The sequence below is a fragment of the Somniosus microcephalus genome, chromosome 15, assembly GCF_052327205.1.
Source record: "Somniosus microcephalus isolate GS21.2 chromosome 15, FLI_Smic_1.0, whole genome shotgun sequence".
NCBI lineage: Eukaryota > Metazoa > Chordata > Chondrichthyes > Squaliformes > Somniosidae > Somniosus > Somniosus microcephalus.
Window position 1 is genome coordinate 46,633,901 of NC_141001.1, and position 17,897 is coordinate 46,651,797.

General features: G+C 43.7%; 1 protein-coding gene across 1 annotated transcript in view; it reads right to left on the minus strand.

Annotated features, from left to right (window-relative positions):
• Window positions 1-538, minus strand: part of LOC147106703 (eosinophil peroxidase-like) — a 124,370-nt gene extending 123,832 nt beyond the window's left edge. The window contains exon 1 of the mRNA XM_086008504.1: window positions 455-538. Within this exon, the coding sequence (XP_085864630.1) occupies window positions 455-538 (84 nt within the window). The remainder of the gene's footprint in view (window positions 1-454) is intronic.
• Between the last annotated feature and the right edge of the window lie 17,359 nt (window positions 539-17,897).

The window sequence follows — 17,897 nt, forward strand, 5'->3', positions numbered from 1 at the left end:
AGAAAATGGGAGAAAGAAAAGGAATGTGGATGAGTCAATGACCGACCACCTTATTCAAGGTGCTGGTCCTTGGCGACTCAACCGTGGGGAAACCCTTCATGGTCAGAGCTACCTCAATTACAGCTCCAGTAAGAATGACAAATTCATAGAATGTGGTAAGAAAGCATTGTATTGCAACAGCTGATAATGCCCCCACCCCCATCACTCAACTGCCACTGGTGTAACGCTTTACGCCGGCAGTATTCAGCATTCTCCTGAAATTTGCAAGCAGCTTCATGTTCCTACAATGAGGGGAGTCACACGTGTAAGAAAGGGTTAACGACTGGTGGAATTTCGATCATTAAAATTCATAAATATACATCATGGTACTATCAAAAAAATCTGGAAGTGAAAAGATGAACAGTCGAAAATATTGACATAGCTTTTACAAATTAAGGGAGATCAGCGCACTTACACGAGTTTCCATCCGAATTCCCGATAGACGGTCCCATCGCAAGAAGCTCTCCACCGTGACTGCTAATTCATAAAATCTACCCATTGTGTCCTCTCTTGTTACATCTCCAAAACAAGCAAGTGCTTCGCCAGAAGAAACAGAATAAAGATATTGAAAAGTAATTAGCAAAAATAAAACAGAATTAACACAGAGAATTGACATAAGCTGATAGATTCAACAGGGAAATAGAGCTAAAAAAGAAAGTCAGAATATGAAAAGGCAGGGCAGAAATTTGAACATGAAGTAAAGCAAAGTAGGTCACCTAGTAGGATACTTGATCAAAGTGGAATGAAATTTTAAAAATGCAAAATTTGAGAGTACAAAATGCAGAACTCAAGTGAAAAGAAAAAAGAAGCTGAAAGTGACGAGGCAGAGACAAGTAAAGGTTCTAATTTTTCAAAGTTGTGAAAAATATAAATGATTTTGAATGTAAAGATGAGGAATTAAGATGCCCATCACATAGAGTGACACCCGCTGACAGCATAGCCAGAAACAAATATGAAGGAAATATTCACCATTTACAATGTGGGCCAGGAGGGACAGAGGTAATTATGACAGCAACTAATACAAAGTAACACAGAACCGAACACATTTAGCCGGAAGCCCTGTCACATATACTTTACAGGAAGGGATGCTGGAACATTTGAGAGGGAGTTTATTAGTATTTCTCATGGATTTGATTGTGGATGTTCAAGAGAAACTTCTGTTCCAAATAAGGGGAGATTCCTTGAGCTGTTCCAGCTTGTAACAAGTGCAGGAAACCTGACTGATTCGTCAAAAAAGTCACTTTATAGAACAAGCTCACCAGCTGATGTGTACATTTTAACATAACACCTTAATCATTACAAATGGAAGGGGAACAGTTACCTAACCCATCGCAATGGCAGAGATAGTTGCTCACATAACGATAATAACTGAGATTAAACTTAGGAACCAGCAGTGTGAGTCATTCGAGTACTGAACAAGTTAATATGAATACTGTATTCTTGGGGCAGATCTTATTAAGGTGAGAAAGTCGCCGACAAAGGAAAGTCTAAAGAGTTGCATAATTGTGTGGAGTTAGGGCGAAAAGGAAGCTCAGTGGTCAAGTGAAGGCATGATAAATAATACAATGATGCTTCACCCAGGAAAGGGTGAATGACTGGAAATCTAGGCCTAGAAATTGAGTTGGCGCCGCGCCAGGGCTTTAACGCCGGAAATTTAGCGCCGGCGCTAAGTCCCCCTGCGCGCGCCAAAAATTCTGTAGCGCCGCGCCCAGACGGCTGCCGGCGCTACTGGCGGGCGTGAGCGCCTCCCAATGGGCGCTGACTGCCGCATTGCGGCGCTAATCCGGCGCTGCGGGACCCGATGCGGTGCGGCAGGCTGGGGAAGTGCAGGCCTCCTCCTTCAGTTAAGGAGGAGCTGCCTGCACTCGCCCGCTGTCCGTTCAAATATTGAAAAAAATGAGCCCGGCACCTCGGACAAGTGCCGGGCTTGCAGGCCAGATGCATCTGTTCCGCGGGGGGGGGGGGTGGAGGAGTCCGGGGAGGGAGGTGCGGGCAGGCGGCCGGCGGGAAAGCGGCCGGCCGCCGCGCGACCTTAATGCGCCGGCGCTAACTCGGGGAAGACTCGGTTGAAAAAATCTTAGTTGCGGCTGCCACGGGCGAGGCGGCCGCAACTCAATTTCGGCGCTGGGGCCCGTCACCACGGCAACCGGGACGCTGCGCACACCGATGACGTCATCGGTGCCGGCGCAGCGCTACCGGTCTACCGCCAATTCTAGGGCCCCAGGGAATTTCTAAACTGGCCATAACTCTGGCGCTAGGCCCTCTAGCGCCTCAAATGCGGCGCTAAGGCTACTCAATTTCTAGGCCCTAATGTGCACATAATTAAAGTGCTGACAGATCAGTGACAGTTTACTCGTCCATCGTGCAGCTTATAATGCTCCTTAGATGAGCCCACTGAATTAGCTACTTTAAGAAAACATTGCTTTTTTAAGTAGCTGAGATCCCTACACAAAAAGTAGCTAATGCGTCAATGAGGTTACTGGCAGATTGCACTTGGAGCATCAAATGTTGTCCTGTTCAGTTATTGATATCTAGTTGACAGCTAAGAGTTAAATAGTGCTTAACCAATGCTCTCCTTAGTTTCTGCCGAAGACCAAGCTGTGGCTGGATCTTTTTAATTGAGTCGATTTACCGAGGATAATTCAAGAATTTTACAAAAACAGTACAGTGTAGGATATGATTTTTTGCTGCTGTCTATGATATGGATTTAAACAGAAACAGTATGGAGGCCACCTGTACTTCGCCATATAAACCGCAAAGGACTACTTTGCCAAGCAGGTATTTCAATCCTTGAAGTTGTGTGTTACTGTAATCCTATATTAAGCTGAACTGAGCTGAAGCTGTGATATTCTGAACTGAGTTACGTTATGTTAGATTGGGCCAAGCTATTGCTGGGTTATTGTAATTCTGAAACCAAGTTATTGCTTTGTTTGTGATGATTATGTTAACAGTCGTAGTCTCCTTTACTATGTCGTGTAGTGTCAAAATTAGTTATTAATAATCCATCAAATTGAGTCTCACTTTTAAGATGAGCTAAGAGTTAGGTCTACTTAGCCCCTGCTCGTGGCTAAGCTGTGGTTGGATCTTTTTAGTTCAGTTTTTTTTGTAGGACAACTGAAAACGCCAAATTAGACATAATGCATAAAAACCCGAAACCCGAAACCCGAAACCTTGAGCCATAACTCTTACAATTTCGCAGCATTTTCCAAATGTTAATTTTCAACTATTTAATTCACCATTTTTACAATGCACCAACCAGTACTATTCATTCATTTTAAAAACATTTATTTGTGAAAGTTTTACAGATATAAAATGGAAGTAACAAGTAATAATCCAAATAACTGACAGAATGACAAATAAGATATAAAAATTCTAAGCCTGCACCCACTATAATGCCAGCCATTGTTACAGAGATGCTACAAACTCATCAAACAGCGAACTTACTGGGATGAAAGTCACCCATCACAGCACAGGGAATGGGAAGGGGACTCCCAGAGCCATCCAGGAATTCTGATCAGAAGAGCCAACAAGTCCCAGCAACTCTGTGTATCTGAAAAGATAGACTGAGCTAGAGCAGATCCTGAGAGGGCCAGCCCACCTCACGGGATCTGAGACAGAAGCTTGCTCCCCCAAACCGATAAACTCTGAACAAATGAGAAGGTTAGCCTCGGGAAGGGTGGGGGAAGAGAGAAACATAGACAGGGACAGAGAGAGAAAGGAACCATGAAAGACCAGGATACTGGGAAAGAGTTTGCCTATGTGAGGCGAGACATAGAATCCCAAATCTTAGCCATCCCTATGTTAAATGCAAAATTGACTCTTTTCTTTTAAAGTGCTATTCTATAGTTTGTTTGAAGCTTTCTTTATCATAATCAGGTTAAAGAATTCCCTCCTTACCATTCTTTCCCATGCAGGATGCTGCAGTTCTCAGTTGGTTAGCAGGATTTCCAATGCTGAAGCTTGAATTTTTGGTGTCTGAATTCTCACTGTTGAAGCTGATGTTCCCAGTCCTATGTTTGGATTTCCCGTGTTGAAGCTGGAACTTTTGAGCTGTGCTTGGATTTCCAGTGCTGAAGCTTGATTTCCCAGTCCTGTGTCTAGATTCCCAGTGCTGATTCCCACTGCTATAGTTGAATTCTAGACCTGCGTGTATGTCTTTGACTTATCCCTGTGTGTTTGCTCAGTGAGGTTCAGTCCTCTTTTTATCTGTTGGATTTGGCTGTTGTATTGGCAGAACTCATTACTGCAGAACAAAGCTTCAACTGCTCCTAAATAATAGTCTCATTCATACAAACTTCAAAAAGATTTCTAGTTCTAAATATTCAAATTTGTGGTTTGGGCATTGATAGACAGTGAATCTATCAAAATAGAGAACATAACTTCTGTCAGAATTCATCAGAGACTGAAGGTCAAGGAGATGCCTTTCCTCCGTCTGATAAGGGATGTTGCTGGGGATTCCATGCATTTGAAAATGACGGCAGGGTAGTTTTGATTACTGTGAAATCATTCAGTTTCCTTTCACAAAACAACAATCTGAGCAAGATTTATTCTTGTTTTGCAATGCGATTTTTTTTCTCTCCAGTATTGCGAATTCTTCAGTGCACTGGTACTTGTATCTCATTACCAGTAACTTGCCCGTGGCATTGCCAACGGTCACTTGATGAATATAAGTTTTTATTATATATGAGATGGGAGAGAGAGACTTCAGAAACTCACTCCACAGAGCCACCTATCGGACACAGACTGAAACTACATTGTGACAATTGACATAGCAAAATTGAACGGAAATTTTGACATAGCAATTAAGAATGGTAACTGTTGACAAAAAAGTGTTATTAAAAATCATGACAGCAGGAAGTAAGGTTTGTGGACAGGAAGTGTGTGCACTATTCAGGACTTTTATTGTTTTATACAGACGCACAGCCAGCGGGCTCAGCAGGCCAATTAAGCGCCACCCGGCAACAGGTGACGTCACAGATTGATATTTCATCTGTCAAGACCTTTTGACAGATGAAATATCAGCGTTTGACAGCTGTTTGAAGCTGTCAAACACTGACAATCTGTACTCTAAGTTAATTCCTTCCTCTCAGGATGATTTAGAGATCTCTCCGGAACAGAAAGCTGAATGCTGCAATTTTTGACAGATTGCGGCCATTCTACTTTCTGTGCCGGTGAGATGAGGGACTCCCAAGACCTGAAGGAAGGAAGGCTGTAAAGGTAAGTGAAACTTCTTTATACACTTTAAACACACTTACCTCTGCACTCATGCACCCATCACTCACCTGAACACCGGACATCTCGACCCCTCCAAGCCCTTAATCCCGATGGCCCGGCTCGCTAACTTGGTGTGGTTTGGAGCCGTCGGGAATCCCACATTTCACCAATGAAAATAGGGATTAGGCTAAAAACTGCCTGTTAACTACCTGGACATTTCCTTCAAGGACATTAGTGAACAAATTGGGTTTTTACAACAATCTGACAGCTTCATGGCCACTTTTACTGATACCAGCTTTTTATTTCCAGTAGTTTTAAACTGAAATCAAATTCTCAAACTGCCATGGTAGGATTTGAATTCTTGTTCTAATCTGGATTACTAGCCCAGTAACATAACACTACACTACACTACCGTACCTGCTGTGGATGATCTGAATCTAAGTGATAAAGAAGTTCATGAGCTCCTTGCACTTGTTGGAGATGAGGGTGGAGGGAAGAAGGGTTTAAGGAGACTTTTGGTTGTAGCGAAAGGACGGTGTTGGTTATCTTTGCTTCACAGAATGATCCTGAATTAGTTTGTGGTTTTGGCAGAGGAATCTGCAGCCCGATAGCGATTGATTTGGTCCAGCGAGATCTGGTGCAGGATGGCCAAACCAGTTGTGAGCCAGACATGCTCAACTTTACACCCCTTGGACTTGAGGGAGAGAAAATGGGAACCACACCAGGGGTAAGGATCAGAATCGGGGAGAGAAAAGGATTTACTGATGGAGAAGGGGGCGTGCTGAGCAAATCAACAGCTGCAAAAGTATTACGGCAAATTCAAGGGCCAAAGGCTTTACAAAATGTAGTTGCAAGTAATTTGGAGGAGTTTTTTCCAGGTTCGGACACAGAAGGCAAAGGAGTTGGAAGGGAGTAGGGAAATGTGGTTGGTGAGGGAGACAAGGATGTGTTTCTAAATTTGAAAATCATAGCTGCTAACCGTCTTCTTTTTTAGCAGATAACCAACTTTTTTTACACTTCCAATTGGTGCTGCTCATGAGGCCTTTACTAAAATAGTTATTTCTGGCTCTAGTTCTGGCTCTGACTGACTCTCACTGTAAAGTATAGTGATTCACCTCTGAGGGCGAGCCAGAGCTTAGCAAGTGTGCAGAGGAGGCGAGAGGCTATTCTTTAATGTGAGAAAGAGTCAACCAGAGTTGCCATTGCAGAGAGGTTGGCCAATATATATGAATATAAATTGAAATCTGAGTGGTGATCCAGTCCAGATATTAGGCAGACTAATGCTTGACTGGAAACAGAAATCAAATAGCCCTTTTCAGAGGCTAAAAGGATATGAATCAAGAGATAGAATAGAGTAAAAATAGAATATTTGATTTCTTGTGTAACTGCTTGGCATTTTCTATGTGTGCATAGCAAAATAAAAAGACTTAGTACTAAAAAGCCATTTAATCCAAAAGTTCACTTTAATTATACATCAGCATTCATTATACATTAAAAATACTTGAAGAGCTTCTCTCAATGGAAGGCAACATCAAGTGAGAAACATCAACTTGCTAGATCCTTGATACTTGGCAGTCTATTGGAAGAAGTAATGGAGCAACAATTGATTAACAGTACTGAGCCAGTAAGTGTCCCCTACAGCCGAGTGAAAACTGTCTCACCATAAACCTTCATTTCTCTGGCTTGGGATTTGGGTTTCCTTTCTTTTGTTTGTCTTGAGGCCATGAGACTTCATGGGGTCTGCAGTCAATGTTGAGGATTTCCAGGGCCATACCCATCCAACTGTATATCATTGTGACTCATCATTTGGTGGGTCTATTATACCCATGGGACAGAAATGGTGATGCAGGAGTCTGGGATGTTGGCTGAAAGATATGACTCTGTGAGGACCATTGCTCATCTAGTCTGTGAGATAGCTCTCACCAGTCCCCAGATATTAGTAGTGAGGAGGATTTGTAGGGTCAACTGGGCTGGGATTGCCTGATCTGATGCTTAGATTGTTGCTGATAGGTCCGTGCGATATTTCTCTTACAATTCTATTCTGTAGCATTTGTTTTGTAACTGAGTGGCTTGATAGGCTGTTGGGAGAACCACATATTGTGGGACTCATGTGCAGGCCAAACTGGGCAGGGATGCAAGTTCCCTTCCATGAAGGACTTTAGTTCACCAGTTTTTACAACAAGCTGGCTGCTTTGATAATAATTTTTTCCAGGAGCTAGCCCATAATGTACTAGATTTATTGAATTTAATTGAATTTTACAACCTTCATTGGAGGGATTTGAACTCACAGCTTCTGCATTGCATGTCCGGTATTATAACCACTATACTACCGTGCCCATATAATGGGTAGGAGGGATAACCCTAATGTAATAACCTCTTCTTCGGGTTAGATATTTGTGTAGCTAATTTGTTTATTTCAGATTTCCTTCCACTCTGCCTGCTCCTTGGCCTGAGAGTTGTGGCCTACATCCAAGAGCCTGTCAACAGAGATCACAGGCCGAATGCCAGTGACATGAGGCCTAATAAGAGGTGAGGACAGGTCGAGCGAGTCACCAGCCTCAAAGCAGCTCCAAATTATGGTGCACAAGAGCTAATTGAAAGCACCGTGTTTCTCAGTGGCTGGGCTCACACCTAACATCAAAGAAAACCTTTTCCAAGAAACCAGGAGAGTTGCAACACACTCGCCGACCGCAAGAATGAAAGGCATTGTACACACAATGCCAGTAATCAGCAATTCAACATCAAGCTGGCCTCTTTGAAGCTTTGAATAAATGACAATAATTATATAGCATGGTTAGGCTCATTTGGGTACTTGCACATCGCTAATACTTCAATTCAGAAAAATATTTTAAACTCTACAGAAACTGGATTAATTAAAGCTGCTGGTGAAAGCTCCAGGGTTTTACTGTGATTACGGAAACATGCCTAACTAGAAAAGTAGAAAAAGCTGACCAACAGTTTAAAAAAAACCTGACCCAAGCGCCAAAAAGCTGACAACTTGAGAACTGAGTGGCTGCTACAAGAGGCATTAGAGCAGAACTGATCATTGAAGTGTTCTCATCTGTTTAGCACAGTCTACCTTTATCACCACTGCCGTAACTGCCAAAGACTTGCATTTATATAGCACCTTTCATGACCTCAGGACATTCCAAATGTAGGAAAGGCGGCAGCCAATTTACGCACAGCAAGCTCCCACAAACAACAATCAGGTAATGACCAGATAATCTGTTTTTTTTTAGTGATGTTGGCTGAGGGCTAAATATTGGCCAGGACACCGGGAAGAACGGCCCTGCTCTTCTTCAAATAGTGCCGTGGGATCTTTTACATCTGCCTGAGAGGGCAGACGGGGCCTCGGTTTAGCGTTTCATCCGAAAGACGGCACCTCCGACAGTGCAGCCCTCCCTCAGTACTACACTGGAGTGTCAGCCTAGATTTTGTGCTCAATTCTCCTTCTGACTCAGAGGCAGGAGTGCTACCACTGAGACACAGCTGAAAGCAGAGCTACAGTCTGCACTTCCGTGGAGAAGGAAGACGGATCTCTCACCGCTTCTGAGGATAGGGCTACCGTAATTACAATATAGTTGTAACATGCTGTGTTGATTCTTGCAACAAAAAAATGCTTCCCTAATACTGCCACAAATGATGTGACAGTATCAGGGAAGAGTCGCAGATCTCAGTTGCTACACATCCTCAGAGACTGACCTCTGAACCTTCTTTTTAGGTGAGTCCCCATGAGATCTGAGTCCTTGATTCCAAAGCAAAGGGTAGCCTTCTCCTCGGCCCCCACTGGAAGGTGGCACATCCTCACTCACTCCCACTCCTCTGGCTCCATCTTACTCTGTGAATCATCCGATGCCACATTCTCACTCACAGTACAGGAAACTTTCGATTTACCGGCACCTGAATAACCGGAAATCTCTGTTAACTGGCAAAATTCAGGAGTAGGTTCAGGTAACTTTTATTACTTGCCTTCCTCCATCTGTTGCTGTGCAAGGGTGTGGCTGCAGCAGTTGCTAAGCTACAGAGATGCTTGGAACTTGTGGCCATTGTTCTGAACTTGTTGCTAAGCAACAGGGTTTGTTGCTTTATACGGAGCTCTCAGCTCCGTATCTTTTACTATAGCTTTCGGTTATCCGGAATTTTTGATGAACCGGCACCACGTCGGTCCCGTCCGTGCTGGATAAAAAAAAGTTTCCTGTATCTAATTTCCCTCCCGGGTCACCTTATTTGAGGTGCAGGAGTGAAAGAGCAAGTGTTGCAGGGGGTTGTGGCAGAGGCACATGGGACAGGGTCTTGGTCCAGGGACTCATGGGTGGGCTTCGCCTTCACATCTTTTCCCTCATCATTATCATCATTGACAAGAATGAATTTCCATGTCTCCTGCTCCTCCTCATCATCATATTCCTCCTTTTACTTTTCATCTGTCCCCTGTTGCTGTGGGTCTGCAGGGAGGGAGGATCTAAGCCAAGAATGGGTGAGCATCACGCCCTTGGGATTAAGGACCGAGAAGGTTGTGGAAGCTTGTCGCTACTGGGTAAGTGTGCAGCCACTAACCTGGCTCTGGTACTGTGCCTCCGACCTTGCCATCTCCCATGGCTAGAGCCGAGTGTCTTCCCAGCAGCTCTGTGGCCTGTTTCCCATAGGAATTGAGCTCCCTGATGTTGGGAATGCCCTTTTCGGTGCTCTGCCTCTCACAGGCATTGTGTGCAATATCTCCTGCAGCTTGATTGAGTGAGTTAGGTGAAGGTTAGCAATTGAGAACTCTCCCGGGTGACACTGGACAGCAGATGCAGTGGATCTACTGGTGTCACGCCGTTAAAGTGGAGAAAGTGGTTTTAAGGTTCTGGATGCAAGTAATTGTTGTTAGGGGAGATGCCGACACATACTGTAAGAGTCCTTAGTTAGTGCTCCCAGAGTGCAGTGTGAACGGTTGGCGGCGCAGCTCTTAGCTTTAGAGAGTGACGAGTGCGCTGGTGTCCAAGGAAGATAAGGGAGAGTGGGTGGCATGTTAACTGGCCTGCCCTGAACTTCTTGCTGCACTGGTCTGTGTGTGTGGGGTGAGAGAGCTGGCACTCAGTGCCACATCTCTCCATGTGGCACATTGCAGGTTTTTTTGCTGCTGTCTCCCATGGAGATCCAGTCGTCTCTCTCTCTCTCCTTTGCTGCACCTCATCAAGGAGGGTTTGAGGTCTATCTAACTGAGTGTTCTCTTCTTTTCTACCTTTTTGCAATACCCTCTCCCTTCTTTAGCTGCTTCTGCTAGATCCTCCAGTGGAAAATAGTCTTTAAAACTGGCACAAAATCACACTTGAACCATCCAATGCAGCCACTTGACAGTCAACTCACTGAGCCAAGCAATTCTCTACTTACCTGCACCTTCCCCAGCCTTCTGCTGCAATCTTCAGCCAAACTTGGCTTTTTAAAGGGCACACTCTAACTTCCAGGCACTCCCAGCATAGTACACCTATTTTATGCATGGTTTGCAGTACAGAACAATGCTGGATATTTAAATGAGCTCGCTCCTCAGATTTTGGCGTGTTCAATGTTGCAGAAGATGGCTGTCGAGTTAGTCCCAGATCAGGGCACACACCTGATGTAAGCAGCCCCTGAAACTCAAGACCAATGTCAGCTACCCAAAAGGAAACAGTGCCATTATTACAGAACACGGATTTTTATCAGTATACAGCAACAGAAGTCCAGGGGCACTCGTTTGAACCCCATTCATCAAAGAAAATAATGTCACTTTTGATGACATCCAACAAAGGTGGGGTCCAAGTGGCATTCCCGAGAAACCCCTCTCTCATTGCTATGGTGAAAAAGCATTTCTATTTCAGGGACATGTTTATGTCCTCTGAAGAAGTCTGGCAGATCTACTGTATGGGGTTAGATTCTGGATGAGGGAAAAATAACCCTCTGTTGAATGATGTAGAAGTGTTGGCCTCGTGCTGCCTCTGGGCTGAGCATTGGGATAATGTCTCCAGTTCTGGGACTGGTTTTTATTCTCTTGCCTCCTTTTCTTGCTCACTGGAATATGGTTCCAAGGGCACCAGTCACCCTCCATTCCTTGCCCAAGTGGCCACCCGAGTGGGTGTCAGCAGGCTATTCGACCTGATGCCCTCCTCACCTGACATCCGCAAATGTAATTCCAATAGGGGCCACAAGATAATAATCCGGGGTGGGAACCTTGGCTGATTTGCCCCTCCTGAGCCTGAGAGTTGAGGTCATTGTAGTGCCCCCTGCAGGCCAATTTCAAGGCTTCGGGATTGCGGTTTCTTCGGAAAAATGGCTGAACCAGTGGAATGAGATTCCCCCAGGGCAGATCGCTGGCCAAGCGGCAGGTTGCTCTGGCTAAGCTGTGCTTTTCCTTTTCCTCAGGTCTCACCAGTACCAAAGCTAAGCATTTTAAGACCAACATATTTGCCATGTTTCCCAAGATATGCAGAACATCTGGAAAAGTCTAAATCAATGTATTGAAAAATACAAATGGCAAATGTGGCACATGTCAGGTACAGAACTGAAGTGTATGTAGCATGATGGGTATAATCAGGACAGAAATGAACACAGAGGATGTGAGCTAGGAGCACATGACTAAAGAAGAGGGTGTAATGAGCCAGGCTGAATAACTCTCTGCAATTAATGGGATTTGGGGTTGAGACAGCACTTGGAGGACCTTTACTCTGTATCCTGGGCCTGACCTGGGCCTGCTAGAGGCAAAAGTGTAAAGAGAACTTTACCCATGCTGCAACTGATCTGGGAATGATTAATGCTGACACTGGGTGACAATAGCAGTAAACAATGTTCAATTCTTTCATCTTATAAATACAATATATATAAATGTTTTTAAATGAAAAAAATTAGAATTATTGCCTCACTTTACTCCTTGATTCTATGTGGGCCAGAAGAAAATCTCACCACGACAGGCTCGTTCATTTCTTCCTGAAATGGGGCAGAGGGGAGCAATAACATTTAACCTATTTTTCACTGAGATAATAAGCAGAACTAGATGGCAACTGGAGAATTAAGACTTGCATTTATATAGCGCCTTTCACGATCTCAGAGCAGCCCAAAGTGCTTTACAGCCAATTAAGTACTTTTTTGAAGTGTAATCACTGTTGTAATGTAGGAATATCATGAAACATTTACACTGGTTTCGTGGTGAACCTTTCGGGAATTTCTGTAACAATGGGAATGTCAGTGTATTATTAGCTATAGTGCTGCCACCTCATGGCCACACTTGCACATTACTGCAGGTTACAGACTGTATAGCCAAGGCCATGGGTTTACAGTTTTTATGGAAAGTGGATAAACTGGTGGAATGAGATCCCCAAGGTACCAGTAAAACTCCCGGAATCCTGTATAATAAAAGGGATAATTGATGTAATCAGTCGTAGTAAACCAGTGTCCCTCAACATTACAGCCCTGGAGAATATATACACAGAAACCACAGAAACCCCACAGTGCAGATAGAGGCCATTTCGGCCCATCAAGCCTGCACCGACCCATATCCCACCCGATCCCCGTAACCCCTACACCAACACATATCCCATCCTAACCCCGTAACCCCACGTATTTAATCCCCCTAACACTAAGGGTCAATTTTTTTTTATCATAGCCAATCAACCTAACCCGCACATCTTTGGACTGTGGGAGGAAACCGGAGCACCCAGAGAAAACCCACGCAAACACGGGGAGAATGTGCAAACTCCACACAGACAGTCACCCGAGGCCGGATTCGAACCCGGGTCCCTGGCGCTGTGAGGCAACAGTGCTAACCACTATGCCACCGTGCTGCAGGGTTCTGTTAATTCACCCTAGGACTATCATCTTTTCCTGCCTTGTGGGGGCAGGGGAGAGGGAAATTGGGGCAGGTAGGATGTCGGGTAGGGAGGGCATCACGGTTTTAATTCTGATTCTCCTTTGCTAAAAAGGTAAAAATTCATTGAAAATCTTTGAAACCTCAATGTCACCACATCACAAAGTAAATGGAAAAAAAATATTTTAGAAATCACATTTTGGTGTCTGGTTTTCATTTTAGGAATAACTGGGCAGCTTTCTCAAAAACTGCACCATCCGACTTTAAACAGAATGGCTGGTGATGGTGTCAGATTCTGTTGAAGGTTGTAAGAAGGCTGGCCCCAGCGCTCTCTCTTTGGGCTGGGCATTGAGAGAAAGACTTGAGTTGTGCTCCAGGATTTACCTTCTTTCCAGTTTTCTCCTCAAGACATTGACTCCCAATGGGGTACAGTGCCAAGGCTACCTGATGCCCTCAGTACCAAACCCAAGTAGCCATTCTTCATGCATGAGCCTAGAGGTTGAGCATTGGCAGGCTATTAAACCGTGGAGGGCGTCACAGCCAAGCCCAGTCCTGTCCTCATCCATATAGTCCACTTGGGTAACTGGATTAGCGGTCAGAAACGAGAACCTGGCCTGAACTTTCCCTTCCCTAATCAATATCACTGTATTGCTGGCACAAGGGAGATGCTATCCATTTGTCCCCATTTTGTGTGCCTTTTAACAGCAGCAATGTGACACTTTTATGTTCCAGACTGCAGCAATATTGTTTCAATCGACAGAGACCTTAGTTCCTGTTCTGGGGCTACGGATAATATTAAATAGTTTTGATGCTAAAATTGGGATTTCCTATGTGGAAAAATATTGGGAATTATACTGAAAATCTTGTGGAATTAGTGGTTAGCACTGTTGCCTCACAGCACCAGGGACCCGGGTTCAAATCCGGCCTCGGGCGACTGTCTGTGTGGAGTTTGCACATTCTCCCTGTGTCTGCGTGGGTTTCCTCCCACAGTCCAAAGATGTGCGGGTTAGGTTGATTTGGCTATGATAAATTGACCCTTAGTGTTAGGGGATTAAATACGTGGGGATAGGGTGGGGTATGTGTCGGTGCAGGCTCGATGGGCCGAAATGGCCTCTATCTGCACTGTGGGGATTCTGTGATTTCTGTAATACGAGATTCCAAGTGTGGCCTTTACGACTTGATATGTTTCCTCATGACCAGTAAGTGGCGCCACCAACCTTTATAACACAGGATATCGACTCTCCTCACTAAACACAGCATTATTCGTAATAATAATCCCTTTACCCGTACGCAAACTGTCATTTCTTTCCAATAATTTGGAGCTGTATTCGCCACAACTTTTTCTTAGTATTAAACACGTTTCAAAAGCTGTTAAGCTAAAGCAGACCTTTAATATCCCGATGAAGGGTCTCACGTGAGGCACGAACCTGCCTTTTATTTTTCAGAGATTGGTTGAACTGCTATGTATTTCGTAGTATTTTCTTCTTTTATTACTAATTTTATGTTTTTAAATAATTTATTTAACATTGTGTTCTTTTATTTTCTCTGCTCTTTCCCTCCATCACTTTCTCCAAATCTCTGGGATGAGTGTGGCCCTGTTTCCACTTTCCACCAATATCGCTCTACTGCTGGTGAGCTGAGAGAAACAAGCAGTCTGGGTGCTCTTGGGAAGCCTCTGCTTGCCCCCTCCCCCGCTCAAACACGCACACACAACGAGACAGTATCTAGTATCCAGCGTTCAAGTGGGAGTCCAAAGCATTTGTCTTTATGGGCAGTATAATTGTGGACCATGGGGCCACATATAAAGTATAAATCCACATTCCCATTAATTTGCACATACCTCAAGTTGCTGATAGTGAGTCATGGCCAAATTGAGGGCTCCTTATGGTCTGTGTACTATAAATGAACACAAATAGTGTCCCTGTGCAGTATTTTAGTTGGGTTTACACAGCACGGCACGGGTTACAAAAATGGCTACAATGAGGCAGCAGTGCTAAAAACAGCCCTTTCCATACCTCCAGGCCCACAAAATTCTAACAACAAACCAGCAAATTACAAATAGGGCTGAGCTTTGAAGGCCTGATTGCCAGGGCTTAGGGGTTGTGTGTGGCCCACGGCCACAGTTTGGAAACACTTGGTCTAGAGGCAGCAGTGATGTGAAATTTGAGGTGTCAATCCTTCATCTCTGCTTTGGTACTACCGAGAGACTCTGCACTGGAACTCTCTGTGAGAATAGTGGTTGTTAAGAGCACTAGTGACCCTTCTAATCCCACAGTCTCCATTGTGGAGTGTTGTTGCTGAGTTCTGGAATTGGTGTGCACTGGATAGCAGCAGGCGTTTCTCTTGAGGTTATATGTGTTGAATTGTGAGGGTGCTGCGTAATCTTGACATTCAAGAAAAAGAGTGAGATACAGGATTTATAGACCAGTTAACTTAACATCTGTATCAGGTAAAATGCTTGACAGCATCATAATTAATTGCAGTGTATTACATCCAGCACTATACAGTAGTGCACATGAATACAAATTCCATTGTGATGTTATTTAGCTGCACAAGAATATAAATTCCATTGTGCAGTGACGAGGCTGCCTATATTCTGCAGCAGCCATCTTGTAGCTTGTGCTTTGTATTCCCAGCTGAAATGCCGTAAATGAATGTTATCTGTGTTTATGTAAAGAGCACTGAGGCTGTAATGAACAGTCAACTTGGATTTAGAATCCTGGAATTATTTTGAGGAGGTAGCTGAAAATAATGGATGAGAGTAGTTTACTTGGATTTTCAGAAGCTATTTGATAAAGTTTCAATTAAGACTTTTAAGGGAGATAAACACCAAGGATACCTGCGGTGACCAGTGGCGTGACATAGCAGTCGGTCTGGAGTCCCCACTCGTCACATTATTCAGATAGATTAAGGAAAAAAGGCAGATACATTTAAATGTAGATGAATGTGAGGTAATTACACATAGGAAAAGGACACAGCAACACATGTACACAATGAAGCAATGTTTGTTAATAAAGGTGGAGAAGGAAAGGATGTGGAGATGATTATTTATTGGTTACTGAAAGGATCCAGTCAGTGTGAGACTAATCGATAAAGCCAATAACCTGATAAGACAAATTTCAAAGGTATTGGTCAGTAAAGATCATTGTGGAACATAGGGCTATAAGCTTTTTTTATTCATTCATGGGATGTGGGCATCGCTGGCAAGGCCTGCATTTATTGCCCATCCCTAACTGCCCTTGAGAAGGTGGTAGTGAGCTGCCTTCTTGAACCGCTGCAGTCTGTGTGGTGAAGGTACTCCCACAGTGCTGTTAGGGAGGGAGTTCTATGATTTTGACCCAGCGATGATGAAGGATCGGCGATGTATTTCCAATCAGGATGGTGTGTGACTTGGAGGGGAACTTGGAGGTGGTGGTGTTCCCATGTGCCTGCTGCCCTTGTCCTTCTAGAAGCTACGAGAGAGACTCACAGACAGTACACAGCGGTCTGAAGGTCCTGCGCAGACCGGTCACCAGCTTTTATATGGGAGAAACCGCACATGTGCAAAAATTTGAATGGGCCGTGCAGCCAGTTAAAGGGACTGCGCACCAAAAAAAAATAAGAGGGAACATTGCTCACAGAATGCAACATGCTTAACTGGAAAAAAGAAGACAGGGGGAGGACATGACTTACATTTTTGGGTCTTTCCTAACCATCTTACTCTAGATTACTTTGGCTCTTGTATCATAGATTAGACTCATGCGCGAGTCCAAACTCTCTATACCTTAAAGAGTGTCTCTCCTTGCCTTGAGATCTAGTTAAGCTTTCAGTAACGTGCAGGGGGAAAAGAACAGCAAACTCTGTTTGATCATTGTTGCTAGCTACTGGACTTATCCGATGCCTCTGTAAGAACTCACTTCAGTCTTTGAAAGTGATAGAGTATCACAGCAGACCTCGTTTTAAATTTAAAGTATTAAGTGAATTTATTTCACCAAAGGTGAACAAACTAATAATTCATATAATATAATTTTAAATGTTAAACATCCTTCTACTTAACTTCTCAAATAGGCAAAATAAAAATAAATTGCAATTCTAAGAACTAAGCTAACTATTTGTGAATTGATTTTGAATAATAATGTTTCTTTTCTTAGAACTTCCTACCACTGTGGGAGGCTAATTAATCCAAACTCTAACTGATTTCTCTCTTTTCAGGAGTTTCAAATTGTTCAGTTCCTTTTTTCAGATTTTCATACCTGCTCTATGATTTGAACCGAACAGCTCTCTTATATCCCGGAAGAGACATACCATGACATTTTGAATATCTAGCCACTCAAATCTATCAATCATATATAAACAGAACTAATCACACAGCAGCATTTAAGTTTGAATTCTTCCCATGTCCAACAACCAACCAATGAAACTTGCAGCATTGTATTGGGATGGGTTTGCCTGTCTATTGGACTTCGCTGGCAATTAAGTGCCTTATCAATTATGACTATTTAAAGAGATAGTCACTAAACCAAAACTAGACAAAAAATACTTAATTTTTCTTACAATGATCCAGGGCTTTAAAATGCTGAGAGGCTGTTTGACTCAGACTGTGAATGCAGAACTAGAGGTTTAAAATTAGTAAGTCTCAAGTGAATCTAAACAGTAGAAGAAATGTTCTCCCTCCCTTATACAGCAGTGGATTTGTAGAATACACTTCCAGCAACAGTAGATGAGGCTGAGACGATTAATTCCCTGACAGAGGAGTTGAATGTAAGTCCCTGATGATTTAACCCCATAACTATTAATGTCTCCAGTAATGAAGGAGGCCATTCAGCCCATTCTGCCTTTGCCAGCAATTTAC